We start from the raw sequence: 15,013 nt of genomic DNA on the forward strand, positions 1-15,013 counted from the left end.
TAGAATCTACTTCAACTAGTTGAACGTAGTTACTGCATCATTTATAGATTATATCCTGTTTTCCCTTTTTTTCTAGCTTTAGTTTAACATAACTATTCTGCCAAACCCTCCTTCTAACGATAGTGTGCCACACGTCTCATAATTAAAATAAAATAAATCATGTTGTTATCAAGATCACTTGCCCTTTCCATCTTAGCTACTTTAGGTGTCCAAGGTTTAGTCATTCCTTCCGTCGGTGATGTCATCGATGTCTTTGCTGTTAAGAAAGTTAATGAAAAGGAACATAAAGCTATCGAACAACCATCCATTGTTAATACTGTTGCTGGTTTAAAAATTGACGATAATGCTTCTCAAGTTCCATTCTTCACTTTAACTCAAAACACCATTCCTCATAGATATATCATTGTCTTAAAGGATGGTGTTTCTAAAGATGAAGCTGCTTTCCATCAAGAATGGGTTGCTTTAACTCATACAAACTCTCTTAATGGTTTAGATGAAAATCACGCTTTTTACGCTTCAACCAAAGATTTTAAAGCTGAAGGTGGTATTATCGATAATTTCCATATTGATGATTTATTCTCAGGTTATACTGGTTACTTTTTAGATTCAACCATTGAATTAATTCGTAAAAATCCTTTAGTTAAATTTGTTGAACAAGATTCCATTGTTAAAGCTTCTGAATTTGAAATTGAAAAAGGAGCTCCATGGGGTTTAGCTAGAGTTTCTCATAGACAACCATTAAGTTTAAATTCTTTTAATCAATATTTATTTGATAATGAAGCTGGTAAAGGGGTTACTTCTTATGTTATTGATACTGGTATTAATGTTGATCATGTTGAATTCGGTGGTAGAGCCAAATGGGGTTCAACTATTCCTTATGGTGATGCTGATGTTGATGGTAATGGTCATGGTACTCATTGTGCTGGTACTATTGCTTCATCTGCTTATGGGGTTGCTAAAGGGGCTGAAGTTGTTGCCATTAAAGTTTTAAGATCAAATGGTTCTGGTTCTATGTCTGATGTTGTTAAAGGGGTTGAATTTGCTGCTCAATCTCATCAAGCTGCCGTTAAAGCCAATAAAAAGGGGTTCAAGGGTTCAAGTGCTAATATGTCCTTAGGTGGTGGTAAATCTCCTGCTTTGGATTTAGCTGTTAATGCTGCTGTTAAAGCTGGTATTCATTTTGCCGTTGCTGCTGGTAATGAAAATCAAGATGCTTGTAATACTTCTCCAGCTGCTGCTGAAAATGCCATTACTGTTGGTGCTTCTACCATTTCTGATGCTAGAGCTTACTTTTCCAATTATGGTAAGTGTGTTGATATCTTTGCTCCAGGTTTAAATATCTTATCTACTTATATTGGATCCACCACTTCAACTGCTACTTTATCAGGTACTTCTATGGCTTCTCCACATATTGCTGGTTTATTAGCATACTTTATTTCTTTACAACCAGGTGCTGAATCTGAATATTTCGTGGCTGCCAATGGTGTTTCTACTGATCAATTAAAGAAAAACTTGATTGCTTATGGTTCTAAAGATATCTTGACTGATATTCCAGATGATGGAACTCCAAATATCTTAGCTTTCAATGGTGCTGGTCACAACATAAGTGAATTCTGGGGTCCAGAAACTAAAGAAGTTAAACAACAAAAACATAAATCTAAACATGGTAAACATGGTAAAGATGAAAAACACAAATCTAAAGTTGAAACTAAAATTGCTCATTTATTAGAAAACATCAATGCTCCAGGTTTACTTGAAGATGTTAAAGAATTAGTTGATGAAGCTTACAATAAATTAATTGAAAATTAGATTGATTGATTGATTTATCTATCTATTCTTGTGTTAGCTAAGTTTATGGTTGGTTCAATTCTTTATTATCCCCCTTATTGTTGATTTGTTTTGCTAGAGTTTACCTGTTGATTTCTCATCAGAAACAGCTTGCATCTTTTTGTTTTTACTTTTTTATTATTATTATTATTACTACTACTACTCCTTATTGTTATTAATCTCAGCTATGTTATGTTATACCTAAAGTTTTATATTATATTTTTATATTTAGCATTTTATCTAATCTTTACAGATATAAAAAGAATTATATATTATACATATTCAAAATTAAACTAAATTGTAAGCTAATCCGTTATATGCCGGAAATTTTGAATTTTCCATTTTATAGCTGCAAATTTGATTTATATTTACAACACAACAAGTTTTCATCATAGATCTATCAAGAGTAAGAAGTAATCACTTTTATTTCAATGTTTAAGGTATCCTTGTGGCTCAATCAAGCCATCTACTTTATGATGATGATGCTTTGGATGGCAGAAGGTTCGATTTCAACTGATTCATCATCCCCTAGTCTTTATTGTCCTGAACAGGATAGTATTCATATGGTATTTTCTTCACTTGTCACCTTTTTAGAAATGAATGAAACTAATCATCCAACTGCCACTGAAAAATTTGATGGGTTTCCTAGTACATATACCTTCAACTTCACTTTGAATCCATTTTATTATGGATTTTTTGGAATTGCAGCTAATGAAAGTGATATAATTCATAAATATCATGATCACTTTGTAATAATTGGAGAGGAAATGGTTCAAGTTATAAGAGTAAATCAATTGTCATCCTTCGTTAATGGAATTAGGGATACATTTACAGTTCGGACATCGAGTATGGAGAAGTTTCGCGAGAGATTATTCAGTCCATTTACTGATATTTTAATAACTAATGATGGCGATCTGTATCATGCTTATGGTGGTAATGACGATTTATCAACATTGGTAAGGCATATCATTCAACATAAGTCACCAGTATCATTAGAGAGATTTACTTATGATAACAGTGATCATGTTAATGTCATATCGATGGATCTTATCTTTACTAATGAAGATTCTACTAAGTGGAGAAATAAACCATATTATAAAGAAGAGAAATTAAAGTCACCGTTACAGAAAACGTTTCATCGATCCAACTTGCAATCTTTCTTGTATAATACAAGCTTTTATTACGATAGAGCATGTAATTTTACTTCTGCATGGGGGCTTCACCGGGGGCTTCAAGGGCTTCATGATATGGATAAATGTCTGTGTGGATCTGACATAAAGAATGAATTTCTTATTGATATGAAAATAGTTGATCCTGAATCTGAACCTGTTCTTCGTGATGGACAAGCATCAACTACTCCTTGGAATCGGTTCATCGTTAAGACTCTTGATAAATGATCCAGTTCTGATGTGATCATTATGAGTTCTTAATCATAGATCTATGAATAGCTTATAGTTAATAAAATTTTGTATAGCACACGACAAAAAATTAATTCTCACCAAAAAAATTAGTGGCGATCATATTTACCATTTGATTGTAAGCCAAATTTAACTACTACCATACACCTTTAAATTAATTAGTTCATGAACCCTTAACTCGTATTTCAACCAACCACTTTTATTAGTTACTGCATTGCATTCATATCATACATAGTCCCCCCTTAACACCATGTCCACTCCTGCCAAAAGAAGACTTATGCGTGACTTTAAAGTATGTGTTGTCTAGGATATGTTATGTATCCGTTCCCATGAAAAATATATTACTAAGGATAGAAATACTAACGATTATATTTAGCGTATACAACAAGATGCTCCAAGTGGTGTATCAGCATCTCCATTACCAGATAATGTCATGACTTGGAATGCTGTCATAATAGGCCCATCTGATACTCCTTTTGAAGATGGTACTTTCCGTTTAGTACTTCAATTTGATGAACAATACCCTAATAAACCACCAACTGTTAGATTCATAAGTGAAATGTTTCATCCAAATGTGTATGCTAGTGGTGAGTTATGTTTAGATATCTTACAAAATAGATGGTCTCCAACTTATGATGTATCATCTATATTGACATCTATTCAATCCTTATTGAATGATCCTAATATTAGTTCTCCTGCTAATGTTGAAGCTGCAAATTTATATAAAGATCATAGATCACAATATGTTAAACGTGTAAGAGAGACAGTTGAAAACAGTTGGAAAGAAGATGACTTTGATGATGACGATGATGATGATGAAGATGATGATGATGAAGAATAATAAATTAATGAAATATAAATAAAAAATAATAATAATCAGTTACACACCACACACCAATAACAATCAAATCACTACCACAATCAATCACAACACACCAACCCACGGCATATCTTTAGAAATCAAACGTTGTTTTATATTTTTGTTTTGGGAAAGGGTATATTTTATACATGTATATTTTGTTTTCTATGTCACAGTGTATTTATATAATAAGGTTTTTTGTTGTCATTATTTAATTCTTTTACTATACTACTTAATATATAACTATTTACAATTACTGTCTGGATACTTACTTCAACCATAAGTAGTACCATTTACGTCTTTTAGCATTTTCCAATGCAATAGCTTCTTGAATTTGACGATCGAATTCTTGTTTCTTTTCTAATTCAATTCTCTTTTGTCTTTCTATTTCATGTTGATCTTGAATCTCTAATGTAACAGGTTTACCATCTTCTCCAATGTTTTTATCTCTATAAATGGCTAACATAGCAATGAACACAGTTAAGTAAATGAAAAATTTAGAAACTCCATCCATCTTCTTCATATCAAATTGTTTTATACGGACTGGAGTTTCAGCTAATATATTTGGTTCCAATTTTTGAATATTAGTAGTGGATGTAGGATTAGTAGATTTGATAGCAGTAGGTAATTTAAATGGCAAATCATATGGTGCTTCGTCTGAACTCTTCCAATTTATGAAATCTTCACGACTGCCCCAATTCCCATATGATATATAATACCCTAATAATTTATCTTCCTTAGTTAATTTAGTCCATTTCTTATTGAACTTATCTTGTAATTCAGCCAACACTTGACCCTGATGTAAAAGACTCAATGATGCAAATAAAGTAGGATTTTGGAATATAGGTGTGCTATCTATAGGTTGGGTAGCATCATCTGATCCTGATGAGAATAATGATCCAATATCTTTCATTGATTGCATGGCAAGCTTGGCTGCTTCTTGTTTATCGATTTCTGCTTGTCTGGAACTAACCTCTTTCTTGACATTCAGAGAGTTAAACCTTATCGGTATACTCAACAACAGAGACCTAGATCTCACTATATTATGTCTTACACTCAACATCAGTTACTATTTGTTGTATCTCTTAACAGTGTTGAATCGATGTTCTATATGAAGAAGAAAAATTGATTCTTTAATGAACTGAAAAATTAAACAAGCGCTACCATAGAGTCACATCACGTGAACAATTTTGCCCCAGTTAAATTTTGAAATAAATTTTTGATTCAAATGGAACTACTTTCTTCAAACTTCCAATTACGAATAATATACAAACGATATGGCTATATCGATAATTGGGAAACTCAATGGCGTATCCAGGATAGCAGTGAGGTTATTCTCAGTTGCAAGTAGTCGATTTAATCAAATCCAGACGTTCAAAGTAGCCGTGGTCGGAACCGGACCAGGGGGATTTTATACTGCTCATCATTTATTAAACAAGAGTTCACCAGATATACGGTTTGAATTAGACTTTTTTGAAAGATTACCAGCTCCACATGGACTTAGTCGATATGGAGTTGCTCCAGATCATCCTGAAGTTAAGAATTGTGAAGAATATCTCGATAATATCTTCTCATCAACCAAGTCAAATCATAAAGTTCGATTCTTTGGAAATGTCGATATTGGGAAGGATATCAGTTTGAATGATTTACAATCTCATTATAATTCCATTGTTTTGTCTTATGGATGTACTAGTTCAGATAATGAATTAAATATACCAGGTTCAAAACTTCCTGGCGTGCTACCAGCTCGACAATTTGTGAATTGGTATAATGGACATCCGGATTACTATGAAAAAGATAATCTATTTGTACCTCCACCATTAGACAAGATCACCGATGTTACTATTATCGGTAATGGGAATGTTGCCTTGGATGTAGCTCGAGTTTTATTAGCTGATCCTGAAAAACATTGGGCATCCACTGATATTTCTGAAGATGCGTTAAAGATTTTAAAAACCAGTACGGTTAAAAATGTGAATATAGTTGGTAGAAGAGGATTATTAGAATCGGCATTTTCTAATAAGGAAATCAGAGAATTATTTGAATTATCTAAAGAACAAAGTTTAAAATTCACACCATTGGATGAAAGTTATTTTAAATCTATCGATGTTTCAAAATTAGGTAGGGTGGATAAACGTAAAGTTTCCATCATTGAAAAGTATTCCAAAGTTTCTGAAACAGCTAGTGATGATGTGGATAGAACTTGGTCATTGCAATATTTAAAGAGTCCGGTTGAATTCATTACTAACCCTGACAATCCAAACTTACTCTCATCCACAAAAATAGTCATGAATGAATTAGTCATAGATGACTTGACTAAATCAGTAAAGGTCAAACCTACTACTGAAACAGAAGTTATTAAGAACGAATTAGTAATCTTATCTATTGGATATAAAGGTTCAGGTATTCAAGGATTCGAAGATATTGGTATTTTATACGAAAATGGGAAATTATTCAATAAAGATGGTAGAATATTATCCTCAGAATCAAAGGGTAAGGATGATCATTCAGTAATATATAAGAAAGGATGGTATACATCAGGTTGGATTAAGAATGGACCCAAGGGAGTCATAGCTACTACTATGATGGATTCATTTGATACAGCCGATAGAATATTGACTGATCTTTCCAATGGCGTTTACTTGGAAGCCAATTCTGATAATGATATCACAAACTTATTGAAAGATAAACGTATAGTTACTTGGGGTGATTGGAAAAAATTAGACAATTATGAGTTATCCACTGGTCAACAAATGGGTAAACTGAGATTCAAGTTATGTAATAGAGAGGAAATGTTTGAAAAGATATAAAAAAATCTTGTAAATAGTTTTTGTAAATAGATTATATATAGTACACAAGTAAATTAAGCAAATATATAATTAAAGAAACGTCTCGATTGCATAATGAATTCTTTACAACCTGATATTCTATAGAAGTATTGAGCATGTTCACCCTTACCAAAATAATATTGCCAGTTTTTACCTAAACTGATGGAATTTTTTGTAATTGTAGTTTTATTTTCTGGATCATCATCAGTATAAGCTTCAGCTGGGAAAAACGGTATAACGTGGTTCATATCATCATCTTCATCTTCAGAATCTAATTCTTCAATGCTACGTTTAGTAGTTATACCCACTCTTACAAGATCCTTAGGTAAATGAGGTAAATCCTTCTTTGAAATAAAATACTGAAAACCAGCATGTTTGAAAAATCTTCCTGGTGGTAATGAAACAACTGGATCACCAACATGAACCACTCTAATCAAACCTGAATCAAACCTTTGTTCACTAAAGATTTTATCAGCAACACCACGAGAATCAAAAATACCATTCATAAAATCAACAAAATAATTATTACCAAGTTTAGGACAACCATAAGTCACAACTAATGGATTATAACCTAATAATTGAAATTCCAACCCAGTCAAAGTAGCTAAAGCTCCACCTAATGAATGTCCAACTACAATTAACTTATAATCGGGATAATTATTAATATGATTAATAACATTTTCAATGACACTCACACTATTTCTTCTCACAAAGTTATAAAATCCTCGATGAACATGACATTTAGGACATGCAGCATTCAAAACAGCTGGAACTGACAATTTACCTAAATCTGATAATGCTTTATACTTGACAGGCACAGCATCCAAATCACCAAACCAATCAGTTGCACTGGAAGTCCCTCTAAATGATGCAATCAAACGTTTATTAATATGATCAATAGCGAATAAACCTGAACCAACTCCACCCATTTCATTGAAATTAAAAGTATTTAAAATCTCAATATGTTTATACGTTGGATCATCACACATCTTTAAAGGACATTTGGTAGCTTCATCTCCAAGTACTCCGGTAGTTAATTCATGTTTTATACAGTATGATAAGGAAGCTAAACGACCAAGTTCATACAACATCTTATAATCTGCTGGTGCGTCATTATTTCTTGCAGCCAAATCAGTTACGCCATTGATATCACTAACAGGAGCAGCATATGTTGGTGCCATACACAAACCAACCAATAGGGTTAACACTATTTGGAATCTCATGACGGTGATTTATGAAAAGAAAGTAGGATTTCATTTTCTCATTGGATTATTTGGCATACTTATACTCAAATCATAAACTTTTATTATGTTTAAAACAGTATTGGTGGCTTACCAATTCAAAAAAATTTTAAAGCAAGTATAATAATTTATTTACATCTCAGTTCTTGATGATATTTATTACATCTAACACTGCAATAAAATAAACCACAAAGATGACATCTACTGTAATTTGAATTGGTTCCACATATACAACAGAGCCTTACCCTTGGTCTAAAAGTTCTATTTCTTTCCGTTTTTCTCATTTTATGTCTTATAGTTTCCACCTCTGAGAAATCCACAAATTGATAATTCAAACTTAAGACCGTGTTTATGGACATTAAATTTCTTTCCTCTTCAAAATACAGATTAAGATTACGACGGGCTGATAATATCTTTTTCGTAGAAGGAGTATTTCCCAATCTTGATTTTTTATTATGATCAGCAGTTGAATTTATAGGATTATAACTAAAATTCTTTGGTATCTCGAATGAATTTGATTCTTTGTTGAGATCATTCAATCTTTTCGATACGATTCTTTCTAATTGGATTTGCTGGGCAGATTTCAATGGTCCGTCTGTAGGTTGACTTCCATTCAGTTGAGTTTGAGCATTCATTAATTGATTAACATTATAATTCACTTTAGCTCTACCCTTTTTATTTGCAGTTGCCTCTTCATCATCTCCACCATTTCTAAAATGGCTCAGACGAGCGGATAAATTTATGGATGACGTAAAGTAGATGGTCGAACTCTTTGCATTAGTTGACTTCGGAACCTCTTCCACAAGCATGATCAAATTTGTGTGTTTATCTGGTTGATGTTATTAATCCTGTTGTAGTTTCCTAAATCATTTTCACAATTTATTTTCAATTTATTTTATCTATGATTATGTGCAGGAAATGGACTCTTTATGGCAAGAAGAAGGCAGTGATGGTGAAAGAAGTGATGGGAGGTAATTAACCAAAGGTCATGATAATTGGCTTCGGATATTGATCGATCAGAGGGGTATTGATCACCACACATTGGATTTGCAAGACTTCTTCGTTGTAATTACGAACCACACGGCTTTATTTCATGAACATTATTGTATATTATTTTTAACTATTTACAGGATATACATAAAAAGACATGACTACTGGTGTCATCTATAATATATTAATACTGGAATCAAAAGGAAATATGCCTTAACTCAATCATTCATCTTACTTTTTCAGAGTTCCAGCACTGGCTCTAATTTCTTCACTGGTAAAAGGTTGATCTTCTCTTGCCTTTTCCAACATTGGATTAACACTTTGTTTAGCTAAAGCTGAATTAACACAAGTAATATAACTATCCCAAAACTCAGTACATTCATTCTCAAGTGACTTCCCCTTTAAGAACTTTTCAGTATACCATTTATTAAAACAATCATCGTATTTAGTTTTGGCATCGGTACACTCTGGGGCAAATGAAACTGACATTATATTTCCCATCCCTTTTCTATTATGTATATATCAACGAGAATGTTTGAGTCTCGTTCTATGAGGTTTTCTGGAGCTATTACTTTTGTAATTAGGAATAATGAAATGTAATTTGCAATGGCAATAGTTGAATTCAGTTGATGAATACAACTTTTGAAAATCTCAATTTTCTTCTTTTTTAAACTTTTGTTCATCATTGCCACAAACTAGAATTAACTATGGGAGAATATGATAATTTGTCATTACTCGTTATATTTAAGATCAAATCACTTAACACTTTCTGAATGTCTCCATTGGATGACATTGAATATACTTATCTAATCAAATTACAAGTTAATCAATAATCACTAGGAAATTTCTCTAAGTATTACCTATTCTTCATAGTTAAAACTACCATTTGTTGCAATCAGATAAAAATTAATTTTTGCGTGTCGCGGAATGAAAATTAAATGTAAACAAAATCAAAACAACTAACCACAGTGGTGCCTAATACATATAACATCACTTCCAATCACAGGACTTACCATCAGATATGAAGAGGTATTCTATTGCTCCGTCATCATCAAGGAGAAAATCAACGATAAAGGCCAGTTTTGGAGAAGATACTGCGGCTGCTCGTGAAGAATTAGAACGATTGGAACAAGAAACTACTTTAGTATTACAAGAAATCGATAAGAATATATCAAGAGGGAATGCTATCATCAATGATCGATTAATACCTATCATTAAGGATTATTCAGTGGAAAGTAAAAAAGTATGGGATAATGCAGGATTCTGGAAATTCTTCTTTGAACAATCTGCTAATGTCGAATTAAATAGTTATGAAGATCCTATTAATTTAAATACTGAATTGAATACAATTACTAATGCAAGAAATAATTTATTTAATGATGATGATAATGATGAAGAAGATAGTGAAGTTGAAATCGACCATAATGAAAATAATAAAGATATAGAGACTGGTGGAGGTCAATTCCTTAAACCAATTCTGAAACCAATACATATTGAAGAAGAAACTCCAACTTGGTCAACTGAACAATCGAAAGTACAGCAACAACAACAACAACAGCTCCTTCAACAACAAAGACAAATCCAATCATCATCCACACCTCAATTACATAAACGTCCATCATCCTTACTTCCTGAATATAATAAATTGGCTAAGAGATATGATTCAAATGATAGTTTAGGTATACAAAACCCTCCTAGTTTAACTGCTATTGATTCATCAAATTCACCTATAAAGAAGAGATCATCACCAGGTAAAGTCCAAACTATAAGACAATCCCTTGATTCATATCATAGAGTTTCAATATCACCTAAAAAGAGTTGGTCAACTCCAGCAAAGACAGATCTTGAACATCAAAATAATAAACGTTCATCAATGATTCAAGAATTATTATCATCACCAACCTTACCTGAACCTCCTGTATTACAATCTGAACTTGGTAATTATCCATCATCATCCTCATCGTCGCATCGAAGTACTAGTAAAAGTCAAGAACCTATCGATGCAGCTCGATTTTCACCTATATTGGTTGAATCCGTGTTTTCCCCTGAAAAGAGAAAACGACAATCTGCTTCACCTCAAAAATCAAGAGAAAATACAGTTCAGAGATTCCCTACAACTCCAAAGTTTGCTGAACGATTAAGTGGAGGAGGGAGTAGTGCAAGAGCTGGTGATCGTGCTAATACTCCATTACAATTAAGATTTGGAACTGGAGATGAAGAAGATAGTGACATTCAACCACCAGAATTACAAAATATTGCTTTAACTACTACTACAGATACTTCGAGTGATAGGAATCCAGGTTTACTTGATAATATACCGATTCCAGAATTAGAACCTGTAGATTCAAGAAAGAGATTTGATGAATCGGTTGAAAATAGTGCACATAAAAGATCAAGATTATTAGATGTAGGAGATGATGATGATAATGTATTTTTAGATAATGTTTCTAATAAATCTGCTGGTTCAACTATATATCATTCCTTAACGCAAAAGGAAACCAATCAATCTCGAGATAATACCAATCATTCCCATCAATCTCAATCCCGATCTCTTTCTCAAGTCTTTGACGATGTGATTTCGAGAATTGCTAATCGATCTGCAACATCCCCAGCAGCAGCAGCAGCAGCAGCAGCACATGAAGCACCAGCTACTGCAACTACATCCACCGAGGTTCATGATTTATTTAAAGAGGTTACATCTACATTAGATGATTCAACTACCCAATTAGATAATACTGAAAACACGGGGGATTTAGGACCATTACAACAGAGATGGAGAAATATAAATGGGAAGGATTAAATGAATAGATAAGAAATAACAGTATAGTAATAATAATAATACAAAATCAATAATTTTGATATAATTTCCCTAAAACAGCTCATTAATAAATATTAATAAACTGTAATTTGCAACCTCTTTTTTTCTTGTCAGGTCACTATAAACAATGATTTGATATATGTTTATTAATTTTATATTACTTAATTAGTAAAATGTAACTGTCACAAAATATTAAAGTTTCTTTTTATATGAATGATGACAATGAAACGCGATTTGATTGGCCAGAATTCGTATACAGGATGTCATGACCCGGACTGTATATAACCACAGCATAAAGATATAAAAATGATTCAAATACCTTTAATTATATATCTATTCTTTATTATTTCTATAACCTTTTAAAAGAAGAACTATATCTCCACCCTTTTCAACTAATAACTAACTTACCTAATAATGACTTGTACTGCTGCTGAATGTGTATGTGCTAAGAAATCCACCTGTTCATGTGGTGCTCAACCTGCTTTAAAATGTGTTTGTGATAAGGCTGCTATTGAAAATGCTATTCCAGAAGCTGAATCTGCTTGTGCTTGTGGTAAAAGAAACAAAGACGCTTGTACTTGTGGTGTTGATGCTGTTTGCGATGGTTCTAGAGATAGTGAAGTTGACTTCACCAACTTGAAATAAATGCATTCCCATTAATACAATTTTATCATTATAACTTTAAAATTACGGAATATTTTGGGGTTGGTTTTTTAAACAAAATTTTGTTACTAGCATCGATATACTGATTAATATCAGGTATCTGTTTATTTATATATATACATCTGTTCTATCTAATTTAATTAATATAAATCAAAAATACTTAAACTTACATCTGTTCATAAAGTAGAACCCTTTGAATCATAACAATTGTTGTGATGGGCCGATTGCTTATGCAATGGAGGCGGCTGAATTATTTCTTTTGGCTGTTTCCTATTTAGGATGTCCCATAGTAAAGATGTAAATGTATACTATGCAGGACTTGATTAGATGGGAATTATTATAACCATACAATTTCTGAAACTGAAAATTACTAGGTCTATTAGGATAAGTAATTCCTAACTCTTCCATAATAAGCAATTACATAATATGAATAATATCTGCCAGTCCGGATTCAATGTTCCTGGTTGTAAAATAATAACACAATTTGAATCTAAACCATCCAATGATATATTTTTTAAATTTGGCAACCTAGAATAAATATACATATCATGAAAATGTCTTAAACTTAACAGTTCATTAAGATTAGGTAGAAAATTACTCCATTTTTGACATGATTATGTATCAGCAGCATCGAATTTAACTTGTCCTAACTTTGGAAAATAGAAATCATTTAAACTATCTTCTTGAATGTTTAATTGCTCTCCAATATGAAGATAACTTAGATCTTTACATTGTTTTAACCAAGAAATGGAAATAACTTTACTTTCATTTTAGCTTGACAAAAGATAATAACAGTCACCAATTTGGATAATTTTTGATTCTTCTTTCTCAAAGTAATTTGTATCAATAGTAACTCTTGACCAATTAAACTTTTTTAATTCTTGATATGGAAGATTATACTTTGAGAATTTAGTTTGACTAAGATTTTTGAAAATCGATAATTGAAATTCAAAGTTATATGGTAATAATTCTTCACATTTAATCAATAAATCCTTTATACAACTCATATCATCATCTGTATTTAGTTCAAATTGAAGTGTTATATATCTTGGTTTTAGATTTTTGAAGTACTTGAATGTATCAAAGAAAAGGTTCAGTGATTCTTCATAAGGAATATTAGAACGATTGGAAGAAGCATGAACTAAGGTTAAGCCATCAAAGTCTTTTGATGATTCTAAATGGTTATTTTCACCAGTCAAAGTCTCAACTTTCAAGACAATTGGTTTGAGATGAACTTGCTGTAATGCAAAATAAACCTGACTCAGATATGGAGCAGCAGCAGCAGCAAAAGTCAACAATTCCTTGGTATCAAGCATTTCAAGGATTGATACTAAAATATCAACAGGTAAATCTTGTAATTGCATGGTTTGGATATGATTGTTATGAGTTGTTTAGAAAATTAAGATTTTGAATCTTGATTTCGTTAATTTAAATACTTTTTGGTAGCGCGAAGGAAGAATCATAAATTATTGTTATGCTAATTAAAGCATTTTTATAAGACTTAAATTCACACTTTTAATTTCAATTTATGAACCAAAATGTTCATACAAATTGTATTTGAAACAGGGAATTATATACAACTACCTAATCTAAATATATAAAAGTATGTAATAAAATAATTGAAATCAAAATTTGCATCACCCCCATATGAACTCATGATGACACTTACCGTCGTGGATTCGAGTCCAGAGCAACTTGAAAAAACTTTGGAAACCCCAGAATTAGTCACGTGAGTTTTCATTACTAATTTATGGTATGCCTATAATTGGAGTTACCCTTAGTGAATCTTAGATCTGTGCAATTGAATGACTTCAAGATTGGTTGAACAGGGTAATCAGATACTTATTTGATGATTCTATACCTAGTATATAGTAAATTGGATACGTGAACTCGATCGTTGCATAGTTAACCACAGAATTGTACAAATTGCTGCACTGAAATATCAGAGCAAAAAAATCATGAACCAAAACCACAATTAAAAATCACTATTCATCTAAACTCATTTATACCCATCTCAACAGATATCAAACAAGATGGCACGTCTATCGGGGTTACAGAGAGAGGTACTAAAACTATATCGAAACTGTATAAGAACCATCAAGACTAAACCTATTGATACTCAAGATCATTGGCGTCAATTCATTCGAGAAGAATTTAAAAAGAATCAACATATTTCAAAGAAACAATTCAATGTCATTGAACATCTAATTAGAGTTGGACATAGACGGTTTGAACAATACCTGCTGACTCAAATCAAAGACATCCATTAACGAGGGAGAGTAATGGTGTCTTTCGTCATTTCATTCACTATTTTACGATTCATACTTTTGGCATAGTCTACTTGTACATATACTTTAAATATACATTCA

At 32.1% G+C, this 15,013-nt stretch overlaps 12 protein-coding genes across 12 annotated transcripts; 7 read left to right on the plus strand and 5 right to left on the minus strand. All coding sequences in view use genetic code 12, as the record gives it.

Moving 5' to 3' along the window:
- Positions 1 to 159: 159 nt before the first annotated feature.
- DFJ63DRAFT_312695 (proteinase B) lies at positions 160 to 1,809 on the plus strand (the record flags this gene model as incomplete). Its single annotated transcript, XM_064906023.1, has 1 exon — positions 160 to 1,809. The coding sequence occupies one exon, from the start codon at positions 160 to 162 to the stop codon at positions 1,807 to 1,809; it is 1,650 nt and encodes a 549-aa protein (XP_064762702.1).
- Positions 1,810 to 2,115: 306 nt separating this feature from the next.
- DFJ63DRAFT_114854 (uncharacterized protein) lies at positions 2,116 to 3,451 on the plus strand. The gene has a single exon (XM_064903245.1). The coding sequence runs from the start codon at positions 2,259 to 2,261 to the stop codon at positions 3,222 to 3,224; it is 966 nt and encodes a 321-aa protein (XP_064762703.1). The 5' UTR covers positions 2,116 to 2,258; the 3' UTR covers positions 3,225 to 3,451.
- RAD6 (E2 ubiquitin-conjugating protein) lies at positions 3,361 to 4,229 on the plus strand. The gene is made up of 2 exons (XM_064903264.1): positions 3,361 to 3,537; positions 3,622 to 4,229. The coding sequence occupies exons 1-2, from the start codon at positions 3,496 to 3,498 to the stop codon at positions 4,084 to 4,086; spliced, it is 507 nt and encodes a 168-aa protein (XP_064762704.1). The 5' UTR covers positions 3,361 to 3,495; the 3' UTR covers positions 4,087 to 4,229.
- On the minus strand, positions 4,230 to 5,274 carry DFJ63DRAFT_114852 (uncharacterized protein). Its single transcript, XM_064903244.1, has one exon. It carries the CDS (start codon positions 5,165 to 5,167, stop codon positions 4,373 to 4,375), a length of 795 nt encoding a protein of 264 aa, XP_064762705.1. The 5' UTR covers positions 5,168 to 5,274; the 3' UTR covers positions 4,230 to 4,372.
- On the plus strand, positions 5,275 to 6,941 carry ARH2 (NADPH-adrenodoxin reductase). The gene has a single exon (XM_064903262.1). The coding sequence runs from the start codon at positions 5,382 to 5,384 to the stop codon at positions 6,912 to 6,914; it is 1,533 nt and encodes a 510-aa protein (XP_064762706.1). The 5' UTR covers positions 5,275 to 5,381; the 3' UTR covers positions 6,915 to 6,941.
- Positions 6,942 to 6,967: 26 nt separating this feature from the next.
- Positions 6,968 to 8,155, minus strand: DFJ63DRAFT_312699 (putative lipase; the record flags this gene model as incomplete). Its single annotated transcript, XM_064906024.1, has 1 exon — positions 6,968 to 8,155. The coding sequence occupies one exon, from the start codon at positions 8,153 to 8,155 to the stop codon at positions 6,968 to 6,970; it is 1,188 nt and encodes a 395-aa protein (XP_064762707.1).
- Positions 8,156 to 8,301: 146 nt separating this feature from the next.
- On the minus strand, positions 8,302 to 8,982 carry DFJ63DRAFT_312700 (uncharacterized protein; the record flags this gene model as incomplete). The annotated part of the gene is made up of 1 exon (XM_064906025.1): positions 8,302 to 8,982. One exon carries the CDS (start codon positions 8,980 to 8,982, stop codon positions 8,302 to 8,304), a length of 681 nt encoding a protein of 226 aa, XP_064762708.1.
- Positions 8,983 to 9,394: 412 nt separating this feature from the next.
- Positions 9,395 to 9,652, minus strand: DFJ63DRAFT_286148 (uncharacterized protein; the record flags this gene model as incomplete). Its single annotated transcript, XM_064904951.1, has 1 exon — positions 9,395 to 9,652. One exon carries the CDS (start codon positions 9,650 to 9,652, stop codon positions 9,395 to 9,397), a length of 258 nt encoding a protein of 85 aa, XP_064762709.1.
- A 272-nt stretch (positions 9,653 to 9,924) lies between these two features.
- ASK1 (Ask1p) lies at positions 9,925 to 12,011 on the plus strand. Its single transcript, XM_064903243.1, has one exon. The coding sequence runs from the start codon at positions 10,185 to 10,187 to the stop codon at positions 11,961 to 11,963; it is 1,779 nt and encodes a 592-aa protein (XP_064762710.1). The 5' UTR covers positions 9,925 to 10,184; the 3' UTR covers positions 11,964 to 12,011.
- Positions 12,012 to 12,395: 384 nt separating this feature from the next.
- On the plus strand, positions 12,396 to 12,734 carry CRD2 (Crd2p; the record flags this gene model as incomplete). The annotated part of the gene is made up of 2 exons (XM_064908124.1): positions 12,396 to 12,602; positions 12,717 to 12,734. The coding sequence occupies 2 exons, from the start codon at positions 12,396 to 12,398 to the stop codon at positions 12,732 to 12,734; spliced, it is 225 nt and encodes a 74-aa protein (XP_064762711.1).
- Positions 12,735 to 13,258: 524 nt separating this feature from the next.
- On the minus strand, positions 13,259 to 14,008 carry DFJ63DRAFT_334919 (uncharacterized protein; the record flags this gene model as incomplete). Its single annotated transcript, XM_064908125.1, has 2 exons — positions 13,259 to 13,344; positions 13,444 to 14,008. 2 exons carry the CDS (start codon positions 14,006 to 14,008, stop codon positions 13,259 to 13,261), a joined length of 651 nt encoding a protein of 216 aa, XP_064762712.1.
- Positions 14,009 to 14,677: 669 nt separating this feature from the next.
- On the plus strand, positions 14,678 to 14,914 carry DFJ63DRAFT_286198 (uncharacterized protein; the record flags this gene model as incomplete). The annotated part of the gene is made up of 1 exon (XM_064904955.1): positions 14,678 to 14,914. One exon carries the CDS (start codon positions 14,678 to 14,680, stop codon positions 14,912 to 14,914), a length of 237 nt encoding a protein of 78 aa, XP_064762713.1.
- Positions 14,915 to 15,013: the final 99 nt, after the last annotated feature.

The sequence above is a fragment of the Scheffersomyces coipomensis genome, assembly GCF_036884675.1.
Source record: "Scheffersomyces coipomensis strain NRRL Y-17651 chromosome Unknown DFJ63scaffold_3, whole genome shotgun sequence".
Classification (NCBI taxonomy): domain Eukaryota; kingdom Fungi; phylum Ascomycota; class Pichiomycetes; order Serinales; family Debaryomycetaceae; genus Scheffersomyces; species Scheffersomyces coipomensis.